Raw genomic sequence first — 22,134 nt, forward strand, 5'->3', positions numbered from 1 at the left:
CAGGTAAGTCTGGGTAATTCCATGTAATGGATGGGGGGTTGGAGGGGCAGGTGTGATTTACTGAGCAGGTGATACGGACCGGTTCATTCTCTATCATTTGCTCAGATCCATTCATCAATGGCGCAGGAGGAGTATCTGAAAGAAAAGCATAAAATGATGGTTCACTCGCGATCAGACATCTTATCCTCTATCCCTTGAATAGGGAATAAGATGTTTTGAGGTGAAGTACTACTTTAAAGGGGTACTCCGCTGCTCAGCAATTGGAACAAACTGTTCCGAATGCTGGAGCCGGAAGCTTGTGATGTCATAGCCCCGCCCCTGATTATGTCAGACCCCATCCCCTCATAGACTTGCATTGAGGGGGTGTGGCGTGACAAGAGGGGGCGGGGCTATGACGTCACGAGCTCCCGGAGCCGGCTCCAGCATTCAAAACAGTTTGTTCCAAACACTGAGCAACGGAGTACCCCTTTAAAGAGGTAAAGGTTATAGTTCACTTCTGTTCTTATGAGTTCAATCTATGGTTCACTCCAGTTCTTGGGGTTCCACACGATCAGACATCTAATCCTCTATCCTTTGAATAGGGAATAAGATGTTTTGAGGTGGGGAACCCCTTTAAAAGGGGTACTCCACTGCTCAGCGTTTGGAACAAACTGTTCCGAACACTGGAGCCAACGACGGGAGCTCATGGCGTTATACCCCCGCCCCCTAATGACATCACGCCCCCTCAATGCAAGTCTATGGGAGGGGGCATAACGGCTGTCACGCCCCCCTCCCATAGACTTACATTGAGGGGGAGGGGCGTGACATGAGCTATGATGTCACAAGCTCCCGGCGCCGGCTCCAGCATTCGGAACAGTTTGTTCCAAACACTGAGTAGCTCCTTAAAGGGGGTTTAAGGAGGTATAGAGAAGGCTATGGTTCACTCCTGTTCTTGGGGTCCCCCGCGATCAGACATCTTATCCTCTATCCTTTGAATAGGGAATAAGATGTTTTGAGGTGGAGTACCCCTTTAAATGGGTACACCGCTGCTCAGCGATTGGAACAAACTGTTCCAAATGCTGGAGCCAGCGCCGGGAGCTTCTGATGTCATAGCCCCACCCCCTCACGATGTCACGCCCCGCCCCCTCAATGCAAGTCTATGGGAAGGGGCGTGGCTAATTCCCTGATTTTATAAAGGACTCCATTTACCTATGATAGAGACTTTGCAGACTCTTCCATTATGGAGGTTATAGGCATTTATCTTGTCATTGACCCCGGGGTAGATCTCCACTGGTTCTCGCACATCATTCATTCTTAGGGAACAGGAATCCATTGGATTTCCCACCAGAAATGTTCTTCCTTTAGACTTTTCTTCCACATCTGAAGAGCTTCTGCTATTGAATATCTGAGAAGATCCTGTGAGATCCTTTTTATACCAGAACAGGGTAAAGATGATCCCATCAGGATATTTCAATTTGCAGGGAATTTCCACACAAGAACCATTTAAAGCCTTTATAGAGCGAGGAAAGGTGAACGTCCAATTCTTACATGAGGAGTTATCAGAGCAATCTGGGGGAATTCAGAAACGGGAGGATTATTCTATTAATTATATTATCTACTAATGAATGTTAATACTTTCCTAGAAATGATGTTATATTAAATAACAATAATGTACTAGATGCTGGTACGGCCAATATGTCGTCCACCACATCATAGACACATCGGGAGACTCCCATAGCCTCTAAATGATTCAATGTGGAAGGGGTCAGACGAGGGGTATACAAAGCAGGCAGTGACCTAGGGCACCATTAGGGGAGGGGCTCAATATATGACTTTTCCTTATTTTTCCTAAATTGACAGTTTTCTCATTTTTGGACCAATTAATATTTCTGTCTACACACAAAAATATTGGATGAATGGGTGAGGGGCACATTCTACAACCACCATCGTGGACACCTACAAGGATTGCCCCGCCTCGGCGATATGACCGTGATATTGGAAACCGCGTTCAGTCCTTGCATTTCTTGGCAAAAATTACAAAACTTTATTTATAAAAGAACTTTCTTAAAATTTCGAACATGTTCTTAAATTAATAAATACCTATAACCTTGACCTGGACGGCTTTCTCATCTTCTTTTTTGTTCAATTTATAGGAATTTATCTGTTTACTTATTCCGGGGTAATACCGCTCTCCAGATGTCACATTTCTGATCCTCAGCGAGCAGCTGTTTGCTCCATTAGGTATAAGTGAGGTGCGTCCTCTGTACTCCGCGAGGATTTTAGATTGGTCTTCACTGTACACTATTGGGTATTGTAGTTTATGGTGTTTATACCACACAATCCGGACCTCTCCATAGTCAGCGGGGGCAGTGAAGTTGCAGGGAATCTCCACATCTGAACGTCTCACAGCAATTATGGATTTTGGAAAAGTAAATGTCCATTTACCTTCATGGTTATTGCAAAAAGATCCTGAATAAGTAAATATATACAAAAAATTATTCTAAAGTAATAATTATGTCTAATCTCTTTTTCACTGTCTCTCTCATTTCTATCTATCTATCTATCTCATATCTATTTATCTATCTCATATCTATCTATCTATCTCATATCTATCTATCTATCTCATATCTATCTATCTATCTCATATCTATCTATCTCATATCTATTTATCTATCTCATATCTATCTATCTATCTCATATCTATCTATCTCATATCTATTTATCTATCTCATATCTATCTATCTATCTATCTATCTATCTGTCTGTCTGTCTGTCTGTTTATCTATCTATCTTATATCTATCTATCTATCCCATATCTATCTATATATCTATCTCATATCTATCTAAGTGTCTGGGCATCCACTTGGCAAATGAGGTTCAATGTGGATAAATGTAAAGTTATGCATCTGGGTACTAATAACCTGCAGCGTCGTATGTCTTAGGGGGGCTGTGTATATAGGGGGGGGGGGCTGTGTATATAGAGGGGGGCTGTGTATATAGGGGGGGGGGGCTGTGTATATAGGGGGGGGGGGCTGTGTATATAGAGGGGGGCTGTGTATATAGAGGGGGGCTGTGTATACTAATAACCTGCATGCATCGTATGTCTTAGGGGGGATTAAACTGGCAGAGTCACTGGTAGAGAAGGATCTGGGTGTACTTGTAGATCACAGACTACAGAATAGCACAATGTCAGGCTGCTGCTTCCAAAGCCGGCAGGATATTGTCATGTATAAAAAGAGGCATGGACTCGAGGGGCAGGGACATAATACTCCCCCTTTATAAAGCATTGGTACGGCCTCACCTGGAATATGCTGTTCAGTTTTGGGCACCTGTCCATAAAAGGGACACTGCGGAGTTGGAAAGGGTGCAGAGACGCGCGACTAAACTAATATGGGGCCTGGAACATCTTAGCTATGAGGAGCGATTAAAGGAGTTACAATTGTTTAGTCATGAGAAGAGACGTTTAAGGGGGGATATGATAAACGTATATAAGTATATTAATGGCCCATACAAAAAATATGGAGAAAAACTGTTCCAGGTTAAATCCCCCCAAAGGACGAGGGGGCACTCCCTCCGTCTGGAAAAGAAAAGGTTTAGTCTCAAGGGGCGACACGCCTTCTTTACCGTGAGGACTGTGAATTTATGGAACGGTCTACCTCAGGAACTGGTCACAGCAGGAACAATTAACAGCTTTAAAACAGGATTAGATACATTTATGGAACAAAATAACATTAATGCTTATGAAGAAATATAAAATCCCATCCCTTCCCCAATATCGCGCCACACCCCCTACCCCTTAATTCCCTGGTTGGACTTGATGGACGTATGTCTTTTTTCAACCGTACTAACTATGTAACTATGTAACTATCTCATATCTATCCATCTCATATCTATCTCATATCTATCTATCTCATATCTATCTCATATCTATCTATCTCATATCTATCTCATATCTATCTATCTCATATCTATCTATCTATCTATCTCATATCTATCTATCTATCTCATATCTATCTATATATCTATCTCATATCTATCTATCTATCTATCTCATATCTATCTATCTCATATCTATCTATCTATCTATCTCATATCTATCTATCTATCTATCTATCTCATATCTATCTATCTATCTCATATCTATCTATCTATCTATCTCATATCTATCTATCTATCTATCTATCTATCTATCTATCTCATATCTATCTCATATCTATCTATCTCATATCTATCTATCTCATATCTATCTATCTCATATATATCTATCTATCTCATATCTATCTATCTCAAATCTATCTATCTCATATATATCTATCTATCTCATATCTATCTATCTATCTCGTATCTATCTATCTATCTATCTATCTATCTATCTATCTATCAATCATGTTGGCCAGGGATCAGTGCAGAACTAGGCTTACCTGCAAACCCTGACCCTGCCTACTTGATGATCCCCCAACTTAGCGATGGGGAAACAAACCAGGGAGCAATAACAAACCACAGGAAATGAACAAAGAAACAGATAAAGAGAAGTCAGACAAGACAAGTCAAAACCAAGATCAGGTCAAAAGCCAAGGTCAAAGCTCACAGGAATAAATACAGCAGAGTAAATGTCAGAAGAGAGTGTAAGGAAATAACCTCTATGACACGCGATGTGCAAAAGGGCAAACTGAGGCTTAAATAGCCTGATTCAGGAGGATTCCCGACTCCTCATCCTCGTCACCTGATTGGCCCGGGCATTATCATAGCAATGAGCGACACTGCAGCCGAACACAGTGCTGCCAGAACCAGAGGAACAGTATATAGCGGAAAAAAGCGGAGGTGGCGCCGGGTGCGGTGTAGATCTATTAGCCGGTGTAGGTAGGTACCTGGGTAGGTGGTAGCGTATCCTTTGCCGGTGATGGTAGCTTCGTATGCAGGCCAGCAGCATGTGGACGAAGCCCAGGGGTGGGTTTGTATGGAGAATGCAGAAATGTAGGAAAAAAGCTGCGATGGCGCTCCCAAGGAAGTAACCCGAAGTCGTGGGTATTGGTATAGATAAATAAATGATTTATTTTTTAGAGCATAAAGAAATCAAAGAAAATAAATGAATAAAGCAAGACGCGTTTCGGGAGTCGCGTTTCGGGAGTTTATTTTCTTTGATTTCTTTATGCTCTAAAAAATAAATCATTTATTTATCTATACCAATACCCACGACTTCGGGTTACTTCCTTGGGAGCGCCATCGCAGCTTTTTTCCTACATTTCTGCAGAACCAGAGGAAGACAGGTCTTCCGTATTTGACATTAGGCATACTTGTATGCCCTTGCCGTCTGGGACTTCGAGGGGTACTACCGTGGAAAACTTTTTTTAAAATCAACTGGTGCCAGAAAGTTAAAGGGCTACTCCGGGGAAAACCTTTTTTCTTTTAAATCAACTGGCTCCGGAAAGTTAAACAGATTTGTAAATTATTTTCTTTTTGGAATGCTCTCTGATTACATCATGAGCACAGTGCTCTCTGCTGATGTTATTAGAATAATAATAAGTCTTAATTTATTGTCATCCTTAGTTGGATTTGAACCCAAGGCCCCAGCGGTGCAAGGCAGCAGTGCTAACCACTAAGCCATCATCCTGCCCTTAGCATACATTTGCTATACACGGTTGCTAAAATGGACAGCAGAGAGCACTGTGCTTGTGATGTCATCAGTGTTCCAAAAAGAAAGGAATTTCTTCTGTAGCATTCAGCAGCTAATAAGTACTGGAAGGAATAAGATTTTTTAAGTAATTTACAAATATGTTTAACTTTCTGGCACCAGTTGATTTAAAAGAAAAAAAAAAATTCACCGGAGTACCCCTTTAAGCAGATTTGTATATTACTTCTATTGAAAAATCTTTACCCTTGCAGTACTTTTCAGGGGCTGTATAATACAGAGGAAATTCTTTTCTTTTTGGATTTCTCTTCTGTCATAAGCACAGTGCACTCTGCTGACCTCTTCTGTCCATTTTAGGAAATGTCCAGAGCAGCATATTTGCTAGGAGGATTTTCTCCCACAGAAAACATATGCTGCTCTGGACAGTTCCTAAAATAAACAGATCCTTTGGATAGGGGATAAGATGTCTAAGCACCGGAGAACCCCTTTAAACCCCACATGCCTGTTCACTTAGGATGTTCATCCAATCTCTGCAATGTGAAGATCTGCAATGTAGGCAAAAACGCGGTCGACCACATTTTTGCCTGCGGTCGGGAAACCGCATACGGACGAAAACACAGCCGACCGGAGGCTGCGGTTCACTCCGGTCGTCTCATAGACATGCATTAAATACGGTTCCTCTATACGGCTGAGTGTGGGCGCCGCAATTAAGCCCCGCCCCCTCCTCCCAGCCGTATACGGGAACCGTAGTTACAAATCGTAGTGGGAACCCAGCCTTACCTCCCTCCGGCCGTCGGATCGCCGATCCAACAATGAATCCAGGCTGTATCAGTGGATCACCGATCACACTAGCATACATAGATTACAGTACAGATTAAAAGTCCTCTATGGGGAATTAAAAAACTGTAATGTAAAAAATAATACTAAAAAATTTTAACATTTTATAAAAGCCCCTCCCCTAATAAAAATAAATAAATCTATTTCTCTCACATCATTTATTCACTATCTTCAGTATTTATCATCTCTCTTAAAAAATGCCCCTGTTGGAGCAAAGTAAAGGTAGAAATTATGATATTGTTGTAAAGGAGACAAAATTAAAAGGTATTTGCAATGTATCAGGAAACATCTATAATAGATATAGAAAATGTCACTTACCCTGAGTAAAAAATAGGAGAAACGCTCCTCTGAGAACGAAGATGTGCCGGCCCATTATTCCAATGGGAATTCAGTTTTCTGATTTTGTTTCTTATAAATATTTTGGGTTTTATTCCTTATAGTCAAAGCAGAAAATAAAGTCAGATATCAAACAATAAGAAAGTATAGAAACACATTCTATACAGTGAAGGAAAAAGTATTTGACCCCCTGCTGACTTTGTCCGTTTTCCCACTGATCGGTCAATCATTTTATTGGTCGATTTATTTGAAGAGTGAGAGATGGAAGAACAACAAAATAGTCAAAAAACATATTTCATGTAAGTTACGAATTCATTGGCATTTGACCCCTTTGCAAAAACAGTACTTAGTCCTTGGTTGTGAAACCCTTGTTGGCGATCACAGAGGTCAGACATTTCTTGTAGTTTGCCAACAGGTTTGCAAACATCTCAGGAGAGGTTTTGTAATTTTCCGAGTCATTAAAGGGTTACTCTGCTGCTCAGCGTTTGGAACAAACTGTTCCGAACGCTGAAGCCGGTGCCGGGAGCTCGTGACATCATAGCCCTGCCCCCTCATGATATCACGCCCGCCCCTTCAATGCAAGTCTATGGGAGGGAGCGTGACGGCTGTCACGCCCCCTCCCATAGACTTGCATTGAGGGGGCGGGTGTGACATCTTGACGTCACGAGCTCCCGGCGCCAGCTCCAGCGTTCGGAGTAGTTTGCTCCAAACGCTGAGCAGTGGAGTACCCTTTTAAGATTTTCAGGCTGACAATTGGCAAATCGAACCTTCAGCTCCACCGCAGATTTTCTATGGGATTATGGTCTTGAGACTCGTTAGATGACTCAAGGACCTTAATGTGCTTCTTCTTGAGCCTTTTTCTGTTGCCTTGGCCATGTGTTTGGGGTCATTGTCATGCTGGAAAACCCATTCATGACCCAGGAGGTTCTCACGAAAGATTTAAGAGTCCATGGCCCCATCCTTTGTCCCTTTGATTCGGTGAGGTCGTCCCATCCCCTTAGCAGAAAAAAACCCAAAGCCTAATGTTTCCCCCTTCATGTTTGACGGTAGGAATGGTGTTCTTGGGGTTATAGGAAGTGTTTCTTCTACTCCAAACATAACGAGTTGAGTTGATGCCAAAGAGCTCGATTCTGGTCTCCTCTGACCACATCACTTCCACTCAGTTCTCATTGAACGATTCAGAGTTCCCTTGACAAACTTAATTTGTACCTTTACATGAGATTTCTCGAGCAGGGGAACCTTGCGGACACTGCAGGATTTCAGAGTAGTGTGTTACCAATTGTCCTCTCGGTGACTATGGTCCCAGCTGCTTTGAGATCATTGACAAGATCCTCCTGTGTAGTTCTGGGCAGATTCCTCCCCGTTGTCATGATCATAGAGACTCCACGAAGAGATCTTAAGAGAGGACTCCGGTATAAAAGACACCTGGGAGCCAGACATCTTGCTAATTGACAGAGGGTCAAATCAATTCATAACTTATATAAAATGTATTTTTCTGGATTTGTTGTTATTTTGTCTCTCACTGTTCAAATAAACCAATCAATAAAATGATAGACCGGTCCTCCCCATGTCTGTGAGCAAATGTAAAAAAAACATCAGGGGGTCAAATACTTTTTTCCTTCACTGTACAGTGTATCAGAGGTCTACAACCTGTTGTTCTGCCTCTGTTATAGAACCGCAACTCCCATCAGGCCTGTGACCTTCAGGATTTCCACATTAAATACATTTATACACAGTACACCAATAAGACTGGGTTCACATCACGTTTTTCCCCATACGGGAGCGCATCCGGCAGGGGGAAGCTAAAAACTTGTGCTCCCGTATCCCTGCGTATGCGCTCCCGTATTTAATTCATTTCAATGAGCCGACCGGAGTGAAACGATCGGTCCGGTCGGCTCATTTTTGCCCCGTATGCGCTTTTTCCCCGGACCTAAAACCGTGGTCGACCATGGTTTTAGGTCCGGTTGTAAAAGCGCATTCGGGGCAAAAATTAGCAAACCGGACCGAACGTTTCACTCCGGTTAGCTTCCCCCTGTCGTATGCGCTCCTGTATGGGAAAAAACGTAATGTGAACCCCCCCTAACAGATCAATTCCCCATTATAAGAGTGCACGCACACCACGTTTCTGCTATACAGTTCCCCTATACGGTTTCAAGTTAAAAACCACACAGAACAGTATAGAAAACCGTATGCATTGACTTAACATTGTAAACCCTATGTCAAACGCATCATCCGGTTTAGTCCGTTTTGCATTTTATACAGTACCCAAAACCGTAGACTACCACGTTTTTTGGTGCGGGTGAAAAACCGTATTAAACCGTATAAAGTTTTTTCTTTAACTTGGGAGTCAACGGGAACCGTACAGAGCTGTATGTGCGTACGGTTCCATCCAGTTTGCACCATACGGTTTTTTGACTTTGCATCGTTTTATTTCTTGGAATTTCAAACAAACAAGTGAAACTTTATTCAAAATGGAGTGAAAAGTAAAAAACATTTTTTTTTTTTTTTACAGACGGATGCAATGGGACATTATTTTTGAAATTTTTTGAAATTTCAAAAATGTTGAAATTTGTACACACGTTTTGATACAATTTAGTCTGGTTTTGAGGAAACCGTTTTTCATCAAAAACCTGATACGGGACGGGAACTGTGTTGTAAAGACATGGTGTGAATGCAGCCTAAGAAATCCCTGCAGTTTTATATGAGAAAATAACACACACAATACTTACATGAACTCACACGTCCTCCAACGTTCTCCTCTCCCCAGCACTGGTAAGAAGCTGATATTTCGTGCAAATTCTTCTATTTTTGCCGAAGAGAAGTGGTCACAGGATATTTCAGTTCAATTCTAGTTTCCTCATTTTAAGAAGAACAAATATAGACCTCAGTAGTTTACTAAGAAAGTCTTTGGCCAATCCAAAAGCTGAATGTACCCCCCCCCCCCCTCCTTCTTGCATCCTCCGCTCACACCTAGAGCTCACACTTCTCCCTGTAGGGTGTAAAAACCAAAGCGCAATGTCCAAAATTGATTCCGATAACATTCACAAATGATATTTTTGACTTTTGACTAGTGTTGAGCGGCATAGGCCATATTCGAATTCGCGATATTTAGCGAATATATGGACGAATATTCGTCATTTATTCGCTAAATCCGCATATTCGTAATATTCGCGTTTTATTTTCGCATATGCAAAAAATTTGCATATACAAAAATTTGCCAGTCTCACATATTAGTATTAGAGCCATCTTTACACCACACAAGCTGGAAGCAGAGAGGGATGATCACTGTGATGTGTACTGGGAAAAAAAACCAAAAAAAAAAACGAATGTTCGTAATTGCGAATACATAGTGAGAAATTCGGATTGCGAATATTCGCGAGCTACACTACTTTTAACTTCCTTTAAAAAATACATATATTTATATATATATATATATATATATATATATATATATATATATATACAGTGGTCCCTCAACATCTGTGCAATGTAAAGTACAGGACAGCGGTCTACAACCTGCGGACCTCCAGATGTTGCAAAACTACAACGGCTGTCCGGGCATGCTGGGTGTTGTAGTTTTGCAACATCTGGAGGTCTGCAGGTTGAAGACCACTGGTATTGGAGGTTATACTCACGTGTCCCCGCCGCTCTGGACCATCACCGCTGCCCTGGATATCGCCTTCCATCGCTGTCGCCGCGTCCCTGTGGTGTCCCCGACGCTCTGGACATCTCTGCATCCCCGGGATCCTCGCTCTCCGCTCTCCGTCGCCGTCATCATGTTGCTACGCACGCCGCTCCTATTGGATGACAGGACGGCGCGCGCAGCGACGTGATGATGACGAAGGAGAGCACCGGCGATGGAGGGGATCGTGAAGAGGACGCGCCGGAGCCCCGAGGACAGGTAGATGATCATCACCGGAGCTCGCAGGGCACTGTAAACGGCTATCCGGTGGCGGGTGAAGCAGTCTGCGCTGCCGGATAGCCGTTTATGCGATGGCCCCGACATCCAAAAGCATCGTATGTTGATGCTGCCTCTGAGAGTGATCGTATGCTGAAATGATCGTGGGTCGGGGGGGTCACTGTATATAGCTATCACTCCGGTAGTGCGTAGGCTGCCTCGGTCCAGGATCCGGCAATGTACTACTGACACCGCGCGCAATCCAGATGAAGGATCAAATAATAAAGACCACAAAAGAACGATAGCATGCACTCACCCCTGGAACTGACGACTGTCACGCCCCCTCCCATAGACTTGCATTGAGGGGGTGGTGACATCATGAGGGTGCGAAGCTATGACGTCACTAGTGTTGAGCGGCATAGGCCATATTCTCTTTATTCTTCATATATTCGCAAAATTTGCATATTCGCAGCCTTTTTTTTTTACTATGCGCCATAAAATTTGCATGCGCATGCGCAATATCGCATGATAAAAGAGCTAAAAGAAGGGAGGGATCAATATGCGCGAAAATTTGCATTCATATTTTCGGGCACAGTAACTAGTATTGGAGCCTTGTTTACACCACAAGCTGGAAGCAGGGAGGGATGATCACTGTGATGTGTATGGTGAAAAAAAAAAAGAATATTCGTAATTGCGAATATTTAGCGTTATATTCGCGAATAAGCAATATTCGCAATAAATATTCGCATTGCGAATATTCGCGCCCAACACTAGACTTCACGAGCTCCCGGCGCCGGCTCTAAGCATTCTGAACAATTTGTTCTAAACGCTGAGCAGCGGAGTACCCCTTTAAGCAAATCAATTCAAAAATGATGTAAAATGTGTTTTTTCGGCATATTATTATGTTATTCAAGTAAAGCGACCATTAAAATTATAGACCGATCATTTCCTTGGGCAAATTGACAGAACCAACAGGGGATCAAATACTTTTTTCCTTCACTTTATATTTGCACCCTGGCTGTATGTACTAAAATAGATGTCGTTCGTCCACACGTCCGCTAAGGCTAAGTTTCCACTTGTTTTTTTTTGTTTTTTTTTTCTTGCAAAAACAGCAGGAAGAACGTTAAATCTGCCGCATGGCGTTTTTTCGGTCCAAAAACTCTGCGTCCAGATCTTAGCTTTGAATCAATGAGAAATTGCAAAATTATTTTTCCACTTGGCGTTTTTCAGTGTGACGTATTTTTTTATTTTTTTTAAAGGGGTACTCCACTGCTCAGCATTTGGAACAAACTGTCCCGAACTCTGGAGTCGGTGCCAGGAGCTCGTGATGTTATAGCCCCGCCCCCTCATGACATCACACCCCCACCCCCTCAATGCAAGTCTATGGGAGGGGGCGTGACGGCTGTCACGCCCCCTCCCATAGACTTGCATTGAGAGGGCGGGTCGTGACATCATGAGGGGGCAGGGCTATGACATCACGAGCTCCCGACGGCAGCTCCAGTGTTTGGGACAGTCTGTTCCAAACGCTGAGCAGTGGAGTACCCCTTTAAAAAAAAAAAAAAAAAAACGCCACACTGAAAAACGTGGCACTCTTGATGTTTGGAGTTTCTACCTCAGCACAAATGGGGGTTCTCTACTGTAAGAGCAGTGAGACTATGGAACTTGGAGGAGGTGGTCATTAGTGATGAGCGGCAGGGGCCATATTCGAATTTGCGAGATTTCGGGAATATATTGACAATCATTCGTCCTATGTTCGCGAAATTCACACATTCGCTACGTTCGTTCCCTTTTTTTTCATGAGAAAATTTGCATAAAAATTTGCACGTAAAAAACGAATATTCGTCATTATGAATATATAGCACTATATTCTAAATATTCTCGAAATTGCGCATATATACGCATTACGAATATTCGTGCTCAACACTAGTGGTCATGGTGAGGAGGGGTCTGGATATATTTCTGGAGAGTAATAGCATTACAGGTTATGGATATTAGACCTATAGGGACAGAACATTGATCCAGGGATTTATTTTCATATTCGGAGTGGGAAAGGGATTCCCCCCCCCCCCCCCCCCCATAATTGGCATTATGTTTAATGTGTCCCACAAAAAAAAAAATATTGAAATAAAAAATCTTATCACAATTGAGAAACCCTGTGGAAATCTTAGGTAACCATGAAGTAATACATAACACCAGGTCATAGCTTAGAAATAAAGAAATACACAAAAAGGTCATACGCATTAAAAAAATAATAATTAAAATAAAATACACATCCGTATTAGCTGATCAATGTTTTTGTTTTATCATGGTTTTGCTTGAAGAAGTACTCCAGAGGGGGGGGATGTTAATCTTAATCCTTCCAGTACATATCAGCTGCTGTATGCTCCAGAGGAAGTTGTGTAGCTCTTTCCAGTCTGACTACAGTGCTCTCTGCTGTCACTTCTGTCTGTGTCAGGAACAGGGTCAAACAGGGACAGGTGATTTAAAAAAAAGATGAAGAAAAACAAACAAGCACGGGCAGCAAAGTGCCGCCCCTGAAAAGTGCTACCTGGGACCAATGGTCCCACTGGGTCCCATGGGACTATTGGTCCCAGGTGGCACTTTTCAGGGGCGGCACTTTGCTGCCCGTGTTTTTTTTTTTTTTACCACAAAAATGGGTCCCACGAGTCAGACCGGGACCCATGGTATGGTCAGTCCTGCAATGGGTCACAGCCCCAACGCCCCCACTGCTCACTGTGCAGGGGGACATCACCCGTCGTCACAGAGCCCGCGCCCCGCCGGCGCAAAGAATAAGAGCTGCATGCGCCGGCCTTATAATCTGAAATGTGAGTCGGGACCATGCCTGGCAGGCGAGGCAGCAACAGAGGGGGGGGGGGGGGGATGTGGGCTTGGTTATTGAATTAGCACAGGGGGGTTGTGGGGGGTTAATGAATTGGTACGGGGGGTTAATGAATTGGCACGGCGGGGAGGGGGGTTAATTAATTGGCATAAGGGGGAGGTGGGGGATTAATGAATTGGCACAGGGTGAAGGGGGTGTTTAATGAATTGGCATCAGGGGGGAGGGGGTTAATGAAATGTCACAGGGGGGAGTAAGGGAGGGTGGGGTTAATGAAACGGCACAGAGAGGGGGGGAGTTAATGAAATGGCATGGGGGGATTGGGGGAGTAATTAAAATGGCACGGCACAGGGGGATCAGAGGGGGGTAATTAAAATGGCACAGGGGTGGGGGAATTGTGAATGAAATGGCATAGGGGGTAATTAAAATTGCACAGGGCGATCAGAGGGTCCACCTCAATTCCCAATCCCCCTTGGTTCCACCTGTGCTATTATAATTCCCAGTCCCCCCCCCCCCCTCCCCTCTGATACCCTGTTATATTTAATCCCCTCCGCCTATAAGAAGAGGGGATTGAAATGGCACAAAGGGGGGGGGGGAATTGAAATGGAAAAGGGGGGGGGGATCGGCAATGGAGAGCACTGGAAAAATGCAGAGTCTAACATGTTTGTCCCGCAGATGCTGAAGAGATGAAGTTTTGTCTGGAAGAAGACGTCATGGCGGTTTGAGCTGGATGGAGACGAAAAGGAAAGAGGACGACGCAGATCACAAAAGATGTAAATGTGAGTCCCTAAATGTAATTGTAATAACTTGTATGGTATACAGATCTGTATACAGCTGGTATATACCTCTATATGGTCCTGTGGATAATCACTTATATGGTACACAGAATCTGTGTACAGCTGGTATATACCAATATATGGTTCTGAATATAATCACTTATATGGCATACAGATCCTGTATACAACTGGTATATATCTCTATATGGCCCTGTGTATAATCACTTATATGGTATACAGAACCTGTGTACAGCTGGTATATACAATATATGGTCCTGAATATAATCACTTATATGGCATACACATCCTGTATACAACTGGTATATATCTCTATATGGTCCTGTGTATAATCACTTATGTGGTATACAGATCTGTATACAGCTGGTATATACAATATATGGTTCTGATAATAATCGCTTATAGGGTATACAGAACCTGTGTACACCTGGTATATACCAATATATGGTCCTGAATATATTCACTTATATGGCATACAGATCCTGTATACAACTGGTATATATCTCTATATGGTCCTGTGTATAATCACTTATATGGTATACAGAACCTGTGTACAGCTGGTATATACAATATATGGTCCTGAATATAATCACTTATATGGCATACAGATCCTGTATATGCCTCTATATGGTCACTGTTTTTTGGGGGGAGGTAAGGTAGTTGAGGAATCTTGGTTTGTATATAGTGGATTTTATTTAATAACAGTACAGTGGAATTATCCAGTCACTAGTCGCTTTGTGGTGTAATGGTCCTTGTGTGGCGGTATTATGGTTCCTTATATAGGTGTAGTATTGGTAATGTTTATCTTGGTATACCGGGATTATTGGTCTCAGCATGGCTACATTCACACCAAGATTGCAGCCTACGGTTGCCGGATCTGGCTGGGGGAGGGGAAAACCGGGCGCTCCCGTACCCCAGCAGGACCGGCGCTGAAATCAATTCACAATTCACAGTCAAACAGTGACTCCGGTTGGCTCATTTCTGCCCCGTATCCGGTTTTGAGGCCAACGGCTGTGCGGGCATGCTGGGAGTTGTAGTTTTGCAACATCTGGAGGTCCGCAAGTTGAAGACCACTGGTTTATATGATCTCTAGCACCAAATGTCTACATCCTGAGCTGTGCGTATTCTGTTTCTCCCGTGTTCCTTATAGTTCCCTGGTTTGCTGAGGTCCGCTCCACTGTGGTGTAGACAATACAGCTTTCATTTTCTTCCTATAAAAGAAAATCTCATTAGTTTTTGAAAAAAAAGTTTGCAATATCCTAATACATTGTAGATCAGTGGTCTCCAACCTGCGGACCTCCAGATATTGCAAAACTACAATTCCCAGCATGCCCCGGACAGCCAACGGCTGTCCGGGGCATGCTGGGAGTTGTAGTTTTGCAACATCTGGAGGTCCGCAGGTTGGACACCACTGATGTAGGTGAATACTTATCCCTTTTACCTTTACCCTTTTAGAGTACATTCCCTTTCTTTTAGGTCTTCATTTAAAGGGAAACTCCAACGTTGTTCCGGCAGCAGTATACACAGCTACAGAGTTGGCAGCAGTTTTAGAAGTGTATCCTGGTGCTGCAACAATGTTAGAATTTCACTTTAAAGGGGTACTCCGGTAGAAAACTATTTTTTTTTAAATCATCTGGTGCCAGAAAGTTAAACAGATTTGTAAATTACTTCTATTAAAAAATCTTAATCCTTCCAGTACTTATCAGCTGCTGTATGCTCCACAGGAAGTTGTTTAGTTCTTTCCAGTCTATTCAGCAACAATGTTAGAATTTCACTTTAAAGGGGTACTCCGGTAGAAAACTATTTTTTTTTAAATCATCTGGTGCCAGAAAGTTAAACAGATTTGTAAATTACTTCTATTAAAAAATCTTAATCCTTCCAGTACTTACCAGCTGCTGTATGCTCCACGGGAAGTTGTTTAGTTCTTTCCAGTCTATTCAGCAACAATGTTAGAATTTCACTTTAAAGGGGTACTCCGGTAGAAAACTATTTTTTTAAATCATCTGGTGCCAGAAAGTTAAACAGATTTTTAAATGACTTCTATTAAAAAATCTTAATCCTTCCCGTACTTAGCTGCTGTTTGCTCCACAGAAAGTTCTTTTCTTTTTGAATTTATTTTCAGTCTGACCGCAGTGCTCTCTGCTGAGACTTCTGTCCATGTCAGGAACTGTCCAGAGTAGGAGAAAATCCCCATAGAAAACCTATCCTGCTCTGGACAGTTCCTGACATGGACAGGGGTGTCAGCAGAGAGCACTGTGGTCAGACTGAAAATAAATTCAAAAAGAAAATAACTTTCTGTGGAGCATACAGCAGCTGATAAGTACTGGAAGGATTAAGATTTTTTAATAGAAGTAATTTACAAATCTGTTTAACTTTCTGACACCAGATGATTTAAACAAAAATAGTTTTCTACCGGAGTACCCCTTTAAAGTGAAATTTTAACATTCTTGCTGAATAGACTGGATAGAACTGCATAACTTCCTGTGGAGCATACAGCAGCTGATAAGTACTGGAAGGATTAAGATTTTTTAATAGAAGTAATTTACAAATCTGTTTAATTTTCTGGCACCAGTTGATTTTAAGTAAATAGTTTTCCACTGGAGTACCCCTTTAAACTATGTTTTGCTCAGGGGCCTTTGGTCATGTTCCGGCCTCTATCCCCCAGATCACAATTCCACTCTCCATTATCTACCAGGATGTCATATGATGGTAAGAGAATCATATTTTGTCTCAATTGCTGCCACTTGCTATAACTATAGGGCTTAGGGCTATGATACGTGTAATGGGGGGGGGGGGGGGGGGGGTCTGTATTATTATTATTAGACTCAGATCACTGTATCAGAGGTGGCAGAGCTGAATACATCAGGAATGACATAGAGACAATAAATCACTGCCGTCACATTGTTACCACCACAGGTTACCTTATACTGACTGCTGTTTCTTTCTTCTCCATCATCTTTATGGCCAAGGGGAGAATTCCTGTAACAATAATGTAAAAAACACATAAAGTCACCGCAAAGCTGTATAGAGCTATCGATCAATCAGAAAAAAACATTACAATCTACAGATAGAAACAAATATGGACAGATAGATAAATAGACATGTGATATATATATATATATATATATATATATATATATATATATGTAGATAGATATGAGATAGATAGATAGATATGAGATAGATAGATAGATATGAGATAGATAGATATGAGATAGATAGATATGAGATAGATAGATATGAGATAGATAGATATGAGATAGATATGAGATAGATAGGTATGAGATAGAGAGATAGATAGATATGAGATAGATAGATATGAGATAGATAGATATGAGATAGATATGAGATAGATAGGTATGAGATAGAGAGATAGATAGATATGAGATAGATAGGTATGAGATAGATAGGTATGAGATAGATAGATAGATAGATATGAGATAGATATGAGATAGATAGATATGAGAGATAGATAGATATGAGATAGATAGATAGATATGAGATAAATAGATATGAGATAGATATGAGATAGATCGATAGATATGAGATAGATAGATAAATATGAGATAGATAGATAGATAGATAGATAGATAGATACGAGTTACTACAGAGACACTTACATCCATAACAATAGAACCTACCGAGCTCCAGGAGAGTTTTGTTCTGCGGCGCCTTTAAAGTTTCCATACAACATATTCTCCATTGTTATCTTCTCCGTTATCTGCGTCAGCATGGAGATCGTCATGAGTTGGGAAAGACTGCAGGGATTTATTCATTAATTGTGTCTAGTGTGTTTATATGCTGCTGTATTCTCCTGTTGATTTTTATATGCTGCTGTATTCTCCTGTTGATGTTTATATGCTGCTGTATTCTCCTGTTGATGTTTATAAGGAATTATAGGACCAGGATTTATGCCACATGTTACTTTTATCTATTTATCTATCTTCCAAGAATCAATGACCAGGACAACTTCTTCATTCATATCTATTTGATATATTGTATTTTAGTTGAACGTGAGAAAGAATAATCACTGGTAAAACACATGAACATTATTATCCCTCGTATTCATAATTGATACATTAACCCCTTCCTGACACACCATGCACCATACCTGTATTTACGTTATGTAGTGTACAAGCTGTACAAGCTGCGCACGCTTCATAGATGGTGAGTGATGGCTGCTATCAGTCATCACACCGAATTCCATCATTTAACCTCTTAAGTGCTGTGATCATTACCACTCAGAACACTTAAGAGCTTGCATGATACCCACACAATAGTCTGTGGGTGTTGATCTTTTTCTTTTTTTTGGGGGTAGCTAGAGACCATTTGAAGGCCTCCATGCTGACCACTCAGTAGTCTACTAATAGAATCTACCTTAGACAGACTGTACTAGCAGAGAGCAGAGACAACTGATCACTGATATGTAATAGCAAAGCATTGATCGCAGCCCAAACATTGCGTATAAAATACCTTAATATTCTCCTGAGTTTTGTTCTCTGTGGGGATTGTTGTTCCTTGTCTTCTAGAAAAGAAGAAAGCATGTTGAGAGTTGTAGTTTTGAAACAGCTAGAGGCACCCAGGTTAGGAAACATTGGTTAGAGGAAGAAGGAAGGGGAATGGAAAAGGGAAAGATGGGATACAAGGTGGAAAGAAGGAAGGAAACGATAGAGACCAAGAGAGAAGTAGAATAGAAGGATCGGCGAAAGAAAATAAGGAAGAAACAGGGGTATAAACATTTTCAAGAGGAAGGGAGGGAAAGAAGAATGGAAGAATGGAAGGGAAGGAGGGAGGAAGGAATTGAGAAGGGAGGGAGTTAGGAAGGAAGGAAGGTAGGGAGGGGTGAAGGGTAGGAAGGAAGGAAGGAAGGGAGGGAGGGAAAGAGGAAGGAAGGAAGGAAGAAACGGGGAATAAACATTGTGGAGAGGAAGGGAGAAAGAAAGGAAGAAAGGGAGGGAGATAAGGAGGAAGGAAGGAATTAAGGAAGGGAGGGAAGAAGGAAGGAAAGAAGGGAGGAAGGGAGGGAGTAAGGGAAAGAGAAAGGATGGAAGGAAGAGACGGGGTATAAACATTGTGGAGAGGAAGGGAGGGAAAGAAGGAAGAGAGGGAGGGAGGAAGGAAAAAAGGGAGGGAGATAAGGAGGAAGGAAGGAAGGAAGGAAGGAAGAGAAGAAGGAAGGAAAGAAGGGAGGGAGGGAGAAAGGCAAAGAGAAAGGAAGGAAGGAAGAGACTGGGTATAAACATTGTGGAGAGGAAGAGAGGGAAAGAAGGAAGAAAGGGAGGAAGGAAGGAAGGAAGGAAGGAAGGAAAGAAGAGAGGGAGGAAGGAAGGAAAGAAAGAAGGAAAGAAATAAGGAAGGGAAGGAGGGAGGGAGGGAGGGAGGGAGGAAGGAAGGAAGGAAGGGAGAAGGGAGGGAGGTGGGAAGAAAGGGAGGGAAAGAGAAAGGATGGAAGGAAGAAATGGGGTATAAACATTGTAGAGAGGAAGGAAAGGAAGGAAAATGTGGACAAAGCATAAAATGAAAGAATTTGAAGACATCCCATCTTCCTTTTTATCCTTCTCCCTTTTCTAGGATGGAAGAAGATGAATACACTAACTATGCGTATTCATGTATATTATATACCTCTTTAAGAAGCAGGAAATTACCACCAGAACTATTATAGCTAAAGCCATAATTCCAGCAATACCTCCAATGATCACAATGTTCTTATGTGTCACATTTTCATCTTCACCTAATATAAATAAAAAGGTATAAAGATTTGATGTTTTCTCAATAGTCATATATGCCAAAATACTTATAAAACCATTACAAATTATAACTTATTTTTTTTTTTTTTTAATGTAACACATTACAAATATAGTGAGCAAAGACTTTTATGAAAAAAATGGATGTAAGGCTCATGGCTTCCCCCTGGTGGAAGGACAAGTTGTTAATGGGCCCCAAAAGATACTGAGAAGTCACCAGGGATTGCAGAGACCACTTTGTGGGGAATTTATCAACGGATTATGACAATTTTCTGGTGGAAAAATTTCACCCATTTTGTGCAATGTAGCCAGGCATTGGTTGAAAAAAATGGATGAAGATGACAGACATCAGGACATTTACCCAAATAGAAGCCCATTTATATTCAGGATCACTCTCGATATGGTTGACAAGACTAGAAACTTTGAGTAAACCTTAATATCAAAGCCTTTAGAGCTGATCACTGAGTCTCGAGATTGAGATGTGATGTCACTGCCATGCGCCCTCGTGAAGTCATGTCAGGAGTGACGTCACGAGAAGTGACGGACATGGAGTGACGGGCGAGGAGTGACGGGCGAGGAGTGACAGGCGAGGAGTGACGGGCGAGGAGTGAAGGGCGAGGAGTGACGGGCGAGGAGTGACGGGCGAGGAGTGACGGGCGAGGAGTGACGGGCGAGGAGTGACGGGCGAGGAGTGACGGGCGAGGAGTGAAGGGCGAGGAGTGACGGGCGAGGAGTGACGGGCGAGGAGTGACGGGCGAGGAGTGACGGGCGAGGAGTGACGGGCGAGGAGTGACGGGCGAGGAGTGATGGGCGAGGAGTGAAGGGCGAGGAGTGACGGGCGAGGAGTGACGGGCGAGGAGTGAAGGGCGAGGAGTGAAGGGCGAGGAGTGACGGGCGAGGAGTGACGGGCGAGGAGTGACGGGCGAGGAGTGACGGACGAGGAGCGACGGACGAGGAGCGACGGGCGAGGAGTGACGGACGAGGAGCGAAGGGCGAGGAGTGACGGACAAGGAGTGACGGACAAGGAGTGACGTCACATCTCGGGAGCAGTGCCCGGCACAGAATGCCAGGGGGCTGCACGGAGATTGTGGGGGTCCCAACAGCGGGACCCCTGCGGTCAGACATCTTATCCTCTATCCTTTGGATGGAGAATAAGATGTCTAAGGCCAGAATATCCCTTTAAAGGGGTACTCCACTGCTAGACATTTTACCCCCTATTCAAAGGATAGGGGATAAGATTTCTTATTGTGAGGATCCTGCTGATATCCCCCCCCCCCCCCCCTCTTGATCTCCCGCAGCACCCATTGTTCTAAACATACGCTGGGTTCCTGCGGCAATGGTCTTGACATCACGCCAAGTCCCCTCCATTCATGTTTATGGGAGGGGGCGTAGTGTGATGTCTCAAGGATTGTGTCCGTGACATCACGCTCAAAGTCTCTGACTACAAGCATTCTGAACAAAATGTTCCCCTTTAATGTGGAAACCTGGTGGGTGCAGATTTTCATAAATTAAACATAGCAACAAAATGATGGGAAATATCTTATTTATAATATTTACCAGATGTTATTCTACTAATACTCACAAGATGTAAAAGAAAACACGGAGGAGTTTATGCTTCCCATGTCATTTTTGGCAGAACAGATAAACTTCTCAGAAGTCCCGTTCTGCACAGTGATTTCATTCCCGGTTCTGGTTCTGGTTTTAGTTTTCCCCACTTCATACCACGTGTGTTCAGCCACTGGATTAGCCCGACTTGTGCACGATAAAGTGACGTTGTCGCCTTCCATTCGCTGAATGTTCTCTACAACTGAAATTGTTACATCTCTTGGCTTATCTGCAAGAAGAGTAGAAAATCTTTACGGTTACCGTATTTTTCGCCGTATAAGACGCACTTTTTCTTCCCCAAAACTGGGGGGAAAAAGTCGGTGCGTCTTATACGGCAAATACACCCCTATTGCGGCGGTCCCTGCGGCCATCAACGGCCGGGACCCGCGGCTAATACAGGACATCACCTATCGCGGTGATGCCCTGTATTAACCCTTCAGACGCGGCGATCAAAGCTGACCGTCGCGTCTGAAGCG

The 22,134-nt window shown here is 42.8% G+C and overlaps 1 protein-coding gene across 8 annotated transcripts in view; it reads right to left on the minus strand.

Annotated features, from left to right (window-relative positions):
- The window catches only part of LOC130293645 (carcinoembryonic antigen-related cell adhesion molecule 6-like), a 58,791-nt gene that overhangs the window by 4,255 nt on the left and 32,402 nt on the right, over positions 1–22,134 (minus strand). For 7 of the 8 annotated variants that reach the window (XM_056542573.1, XM_056542574.1, XM_056542577.1 and 4 more), the window contains 4 exons: positions 21,636–21,887; positions 19,932–20,040; positions 18,783–18,834; positions 17,951–18,030 (listed from right to left, as the gene is read on the minus strand). In XM_056542573.1, coding sequence (XP_056398548.1) covers positions 17,951–18,030; positions 18,783–18,834; positions 19,932–20,040; positions 21,636–21,887 — 493 coding nt within the window. Of the gene's footprint in view, positions 1–14,742; positions 15,521–17,230; positions 17,289–17,950; positions 18,031–18,782; positions 18,835–19,931; positions 20,041–21,635; positions 21,888–22,134 lie in introns of those variants that run through there. The other variant, XM_056542576.1, reaches the window with a different exon arrangement.

The sequence above is a fragment of the Hyla sarda genome, chromosome 10 (genome assembly GCF_029499605.1).
Source record: "Hyla sarda isolate aHylSar1 chromosome 10, aHylSar1.hap1, whole genome shotgun sequence".
Taxonomy (NCBI): domain Eukaryota; kingdom Metazoa; phylum Chordata; class Amphibia; order Anura; family Hylidae; genus Hyla; species Hyla sarda.